Raw genomic sequence first — 6,858 nt, forward strand, 5'->3', positions numbered from 1 at the left:
TCGCGCGTGGTCGCTCCAGGCAGCCGAGGTGTGGGCGGGCGCGCGGCGGGGGCGGGCGGGCGCGGGCGGGGCGGCGCTGGGCGCGCGCGCTCCCGGCAGCGAGGCCTTATGAATACACGCGCCTGATACAACTTGGACTTTCATTTTAATACTCTACCCCCACGCGACCTAACCTAAATAAAACAAAACCTCATTTTACAAATAATTAGGACAGGACATTTGATATTTGACACCAACATAAAAAAGCGCCTATCATTCTGGTGTTGACAAGCAGTAAATTTAGCTTTGTCGCTTTAAATCGTCGCGACTCTGCGACGACAAGCTAGCGCGCGCGTTTTGTGGCCGCGTCTAAAGCCTGGTCCGTGAGCACGTAGAATCCCGTCCAATGACCCCAAGCTGCCCATCCTTGTCGCTCGCGCGTAATTATGTTGCTGTCGCGCTCGCACACTCACTGCGGGCGCCCGTCGCACAGTCGCGACAGCAATATAATTACGCGCGAGCGATAAGGATGGGTAGCTTGGGGTCTACGTGCTCCCGGACCAGGCTTTAGTCGACCAGTGTTATAGTGACGTCAGCTTGTATAACCATGCTGGAGTCCGCTCGTGATTCGTACAAGCAGCGGAGGTGTGGGCGGGCGCGTGTTATGTAGCCGCGTCTAGTCGCCGCGATCGTCGCCCAGTGTGCCAGTCGCTTAGTGGTCAACATGTGACGTCACCAGCCGGTCCAGCCACGCTGGTCGCGCGTGGTCCGTCCAAGCAGCAGAAGTGTGGGCGGGCGCGTCGCGACAAGCTAGTGTATGAAATGACGCTCGCGCGTTTTGTGGCCGCGCCCGCGTCTAGCTAGGCGCCGAGATTGTCGCCCAGTATTATAATCGCTTAGTTGTCAACATGTGACGTCACCAGCTGGTCCAGCCACGCTGGTCGCGCGTGGTCCGTGCAGGCGGCGGAGGTGTGGGCGCGCGCGCTCCCGGCAGCGAGGCCTTATGAATACACGCGCCTGATACAACTTGAAGTTTCATTTTAATACTCTACCCCCACGCGACCTAACCTAAATAAAAACAAAACCTCATTTTACAAACAATTACTCGGACAGGACATTTGATATTTGACACCAACATAAAAAAGCGCCTATCATTCTGGTGTTGACAATCTGTAAATTTAGCTTTGTCGCTTTAAATCGCGCGACTCCGCGACGACAAGCTAGTAGGTATATGAAATGACGCGCGCGCGCGTTTTGTGGCCGCGTCTAAAGCCTGGTCCGTGAGCACGTAGAATCCCGTCCAATGACCCCAAGCTACCCATCCTTATCGCTCGCGCGTAATTATATTGCTGTCGCGACTGTGCGACGGGCGCCCGCAGTGAGTGTGCGAGCGCGACAGCAACATAATTAGTCGACCAGTGTTATAGTGACGTCAGCTTGTATAGCCATGCTGGAGTCCGCACGTGGTTCGTACAAGCAACGGAGGTGTGGGCGGGCGCCTATTATGTGCACGCGTCTAGTCGCCGCGATCGTCGCCCAGTGTGCCAGTCGCTTAGTTGTCAACATGTGACGTCACCAGCTGGTACAGCCACGCTGGTCGCGCGTGGTCCGTGCAGGCGGCGGAGGTGTGGGCGGGCGCGTGTTATGTGCACGCGTCTAGTCGCCCAGTGTTACAGTCGCTAGTTGTCAACATGTGACGTCATCAGCTAGTACAGCCATGTGCTGGAGCCCGCGCGTGGTCCGTACAAGCAGCAGAAGTTTGGGCGGGCGCGTGTTATGTAGCCGCGTCTAGTCGCCCAGTGTCCCAGTCGCTTAGTTGTCAACATGTGACGTCACCAGCTGGTACAGCCATGCTGGTCGCACGTGGTCCCTACAGCCAGTAGAAGTTAGGGCGGGCGCGTGTTATGTGGCCGCGTCTAGTCGCCCAGTGTCCCAGTCGCTTAGTAGTCAACATGTGACGTCACCAGCTGGTACAGCCACGCTGGTCCCGTACATGGTCGCTGCAGGCAGCCGAGGTGTGGGCGGGCGCGCGGCGGGGGCGGGCGGGCGCGGGCGGGGCGGCGCTGGGCGCGCGCGCTCCCGGCAGCGAGGCCTTATGAATACACGCGCCTGATACAACTTGGACTTTCATTTTATATACCCTGAGAAATAACTACATACCTACCCTGGGAAATAGTCTCTCTCACAACCCCATTTTACATACAATACCTTGTCAAAACACACCCCATTCTGGTGTTAAAACACTGCAAATGTACCTTAGTCGCTTTAAAATTAGTAAAACGTCAAGCGACAGCGCACTCTAGGCGACAATTATGGCGTCAGACGCCGCGACTAGACGCTGCGACTTGTCAACTTCATACATTAGCTGTCGTCGCGACTCCGCGACTTTGTCGCGACGACAAGCTTATATGAAACGACGCGCGGGGGCGTTTTGTGGCCGCGTCTAGTCACTCAGTGCAGTCGCTTAGTTAGCAACACAATGACGTCACCAGCTTGTATAGCCATGCTGGAGTGGCGCGTGGTCCGTAAAGGCGGGCGCGTGTTAAGTAAGTGGTCGCGTCTAGTCGCCGCGATCGTCGCCCAGTGTGCCAGTCGCTTGGTTGTCAACATGTGACGTCACCAGCTGGTACAGCCACGTTGGTCCCGTACATGGTCGCTGCAGGCAGCCGAGGTGTGGGCGGGCGCGCGGCGGGGGCGGGCGGGCGCGGGCGGGGCGGCGCTGGGCGCGCGCGCTCCCGGCAGCGAGGCCTTATGAATACACGCGCCTGATACAACTGGGACTTTCATTTCATGTGTACCCTGAGAAATAACTACATACCCTGGGAAATAGTCTCTCACACAACCCCATTTTACATACAATACCTTGTCAAAATTACTGGGCTTCCCTAGATATTTGACACCATTTACAACAGCAATACAAAAAAACGCCCCATTCTGATGTTAAAACACTGAAAATGTACCTTAGTCGCTTTAAAATTAGTAAAACGTCAAGCGACAGCGCACTCTGGGCGACAATTGTGGCGTCAGACGCTGCGACTTGTCAACTTCATACATTAGCTGTCGTCGCGACGACAAGCTAATATACGACATGACGCGCGCGCGTTATGTGGCCGCGTCTAGTCGCCCAGTGTGCGCAGTCGCTTAGTGACGTCACCAGCTAGTATAGCCATGCTGGAGTGGCGCGTGGTCCCTACAGGCAGCAGAAGTGTGGGCGGGCGCGTGTTATGTTCACGCGTCTAGTCGCCGTAATTGTCGCCCAGTGTCCCAGTCGCTTGGTTAGCAACATGTGACGTCACCAGCTGGTCCAGCCACGCTGGTCGCGCGTGGTCCGTGCAGGCGGCGGAGGTGTGGGCGGGCGCGGGCGGGGCGGCGCTGGGCGCGCGCGCTCCCGGCAGCGAGGCCTTATGAATACACGCGCCTGATACAACTTGGACTTTCATTTTAATACTCTACCCCCACACGACCTAACCTAAATAAAACAAAACCTCATTTTACAAATAACTAGGACAGGACATTGATATTTGACACCAACATAAAAAAGCGCCTATCATTCTGATGTTGACAAGCAGTAAATTTAGCTTTGTCGTTTTAAATCGTCGCGACTGCGCGACGACAAGCTAGTAGGTATATGAAATGACGCGCGCGCGCGTTTTGTGGCCGCGTCTAAAGCCTGGTCTGTGAGCACGTAGAATTTTGTCCAATGACCACAAGCTGCCCATCCTTGTCGCTCGCGCGTAATTATATTGCTGTCGCGACTGTGCGACGGGCGCCCGCAGTGAGTGTGCGAGCGCGACAGCAACATAATTAGTCGATCAGTGTTATAGTGACGTCAGCTTGTATAGCCATGCTGGAGTGGCGCTTGGTCTGTCCAGGCAGCAGAAGTGTGGGCGGGCGCGTGTTAAGTATGTAGCCGCATCTAGTCGCCGCGATCGTCGCCCAGTGTCCCAGTCGCTTAGTTGTCAACATGTGACGTCACCAGCTGCTATGCTGGTCGCGCTCGTGGTCGGTACAAGCAGCAGAAGTGTGGGCGGGCGCGTCGCGACAAACTACATAGTATATGAAATGACGCTCGCGCGTTTTGTGGCCGCGCCCGCGTCTAGCTAGACGCCGCGATCGTCGCCCAGTGTGCCAGTCGCTTAGTTGTCAACATGTGACGTCACCAGCTGGTACAGCCATGCTGGGTCGCGCACTTGGTCCCTACAAGCAGCAGAAGTGTGGGCGGGCGCGTCGCGACAAACTAGTATATGAAATGACGCTCGCGCGTTTTGTGGCCGCGCCCGCGTCTAGCTAGGCGCCGCGATCGTCGCCCAGTGTTACAGTCGCTTAGTTGTCAACATGTGACGTCACCAGCCGGTACAGCCACGCTGGTCGCGCGTGGTCCGTGCAGGCGGCGGAGGTGTGGGCGGGCGCGTCATGACGACAAGCTAGTATATGAAATGACGCGCGGGCGCGTATTTTGTACACGCGTCTAGTCGCCGCGATTGTCGCCCAGTATTACAATCGCTTAGTTGTCAACATGTGACGTCACCAGCTGGTCCAGCCACGCTGGTCGCGCGTGGTCCGTGCAGGCGGCGGAGGTGTGGGCGGGCGCGTCATGACGACAAGCTAGTATATGAAATGACGCGCGGGCGCGTATTTTGTACACGCGTCTAGTCGCCGCGATTGTCGCCCAGTATTACAATCGCTTAGTTGTCAACATGTGACGTCACCAGCTGGTCCAGCCACGCTGGTCGCGCGTGGTCCGTGCAGGCGGCGGAGGTGTGGGCGGGCGCGTCATGACGACAAGCTAGTATATGAAATGACGCGCGGGCGCGTATTTTGTACACGCGTCTAGTCGCCGCGATTGTCGCCCAGTATTACAATCGCTTAGTTGTCAACATGTGACGTCACCAGCTGGTCCAGCCACGCTGGTCGCGCGTGGTCCGTGCAGGCGGCGNCAACCTCATTTTACAATTTTATAATATTATTATTTTATAACAATTTTATAATATTATTATTTTATAACAATTTTATAATATTATTATAAAATTGTAAAATGAGGTTGTGTTTGTGTGTACTGTGGGCTGAGTGTGAATTTACTTACATCACTAGTGAGCGCGTTTAAATGTATATGTTACGGCTAAGGATAGGTGTGAACATAAACTTAAGATTAGCCGGCTAAACTTAAGTTTATCTTCGACGAGGTGTTAATGTTAGTTTCTTCTATCTTTAGCCGGCTAAACTTAAGTGTAACCGCAGGCCCTTGGCTAAAATTGTAGAAGGAAATGGAAAAGGAAACAATGTAATAATGTATACTATTTTGACACGAAAACTTTATTAAAAATAATCACTTTCTTTACACATACTTTTATGTACCTAGTAGAGGTATTCAAAATTACAATTATTACAATAACAAAATATATAGTAGGAAAATATCCTACTTAAAACAATAAAGTCTACCTAATCATTAAAATAAAATAATAAGGAACCATTTGGTCATTACAGAATCTTCTGTAGGTATTTAAAGATACAAAATAAAACTTCTTCAGTGTTAATTACTTTAAACAATATCTAGTCACAATTGTTAAATAATATGGCCGGCCTGGCGCGCCCATTTAATATATTTTTAGCCGTTTCGTTTTGGCTAATGTGCACATTAGCCGGCTAAAGATGGAATATCACGACGCAAACTAACATGTTATCGAAGTTTAGCTGCTTCTCGAAGATAAACTTAAGTTTAGCCGGCTAATCTTAAGTTTATGTTCATACCTATCTTTAGCCGTAACATATATACCCTTACAAATAATCACATTTTACGAGCGCTTTCACATTAGGACGTTAGTAACGCGACTGTAGCGCGGCAGCAGCGTTTTTATAATGTGAAAGCATGCATCCGTTGTCCCATAGTATGAAATTTTCGGCAGCGCGTCAGTAGCGCGTTTGTCGCGCTGCTAAATCGCCTAAAAGTGAAAGCGCTTTAAGCGGCTTTGGATATTGTCAAGGACAGAATTTAAAAGCAAATTAGGAAAAAAGGAATAAAGGGTAAGACGTCACTTTACAAACAAACTCAGAAAATTACGGTTTTTCATTTTGCTCTCTTCATAATATTATAAAAATATTATGGGGAGAATCAGATATTTGACACCATTTACGATAGCATCAAAAAAGCGCACCTCATTCTGGTGTTAACTTATAACACTGAAAATGTAACTTTCCTTCGCTGTGAAATTGGTAAAACTGAGTTTGCAAAATAGTGACATCATCGGCCTGTATTGCCATACAAAATATAAGGGAGAAAAGTTAATCATGTTTTGACAGCGCATACAAACTATGTCATTGTATGATGATATCGAAAACCCTAAAATTAGATGTTAAAATGACACAAAAATAATTCGCACACTCACTGCGACCGCCCGTCGCACAGTCGCGACAGCAATATAATTACACGCGAGCGATAAGGATGGGTAGCTTGGGGTCATTGGACAAAATTCTACGTGCTCGGCGACCGGACTATAGGCCTCATTTACTCGCCGTCATAAAATTGGATATCCTGCAATAAAACAATAATTTCTATTAACATTTATTACCGATCGCAATATACAGTTCAGAATCGTGTTTAAGGCATTTACAGAAGAAGGTAGAGTTCATCTTCTAACATAAGTTCATTTAACACGGTTCTAATAATATACCCACTTTAGGCACTCTAAATTAAAAGTACACTGCCACCCACTTAAGCAACTGTCATCTTTTTGAAGGTAGGTACATGTAATTTTCTAGCATTAATACCCTCATAAACGAAAATTCTATCGTTACATACATGAGAAGAACAAAACGAATACAACCTGAAAAATCCTTTAGCAATTTTACTAGTGAGGTGGAAGTTATACAAAAAATGTCTTA

General features: G+C 50.4%; 1 protein-coding gene across 1 annotated transcript; it reads right to left on the minus strand.

The window, feature by feature from the left end:
* Positions 1–1,926: 1,926 nt before the first annotated feature.
* Positions 1,927–3,419, minus strand: LOC114357450 (proline-rich transmembrane protein 1-like). Its single transcript, XM_028311065.1, has 3 exons — positions 3,276–3,419; positions 2,629–2,778; positions 1,927–2,088 (listed from the first exon to the last, which is right to left on the minus strand). The coding sequence occupies exons 1-3, from the start codon at positions 3,417–3,419 to the stop codon at positions 1,927–1,929; spliced, it is 456 nt and encodes a 151-aa protein (XP_028166866.1).
* Positions 3,420–6,858: the final 3,439 nt, after the last annotated feature.

The sequence above is a fragment of the Ostrinia furnacalis genome, unplaced genomic scaffold (assembly GCF_004193835.3).
Source record: "Ostrinia furnacalis isolate ACB-3 unplaced genomic scaffold, ASM419383v2 OfSCF0216, whole genome shotgun sequence".
Taxonomy (NCBI): Eukaryota; Metazoa; Arthropoda; class Insecta; order Lepidoptera; family Crambidae; genus Ostrinia; species Ostrinia furnacalis.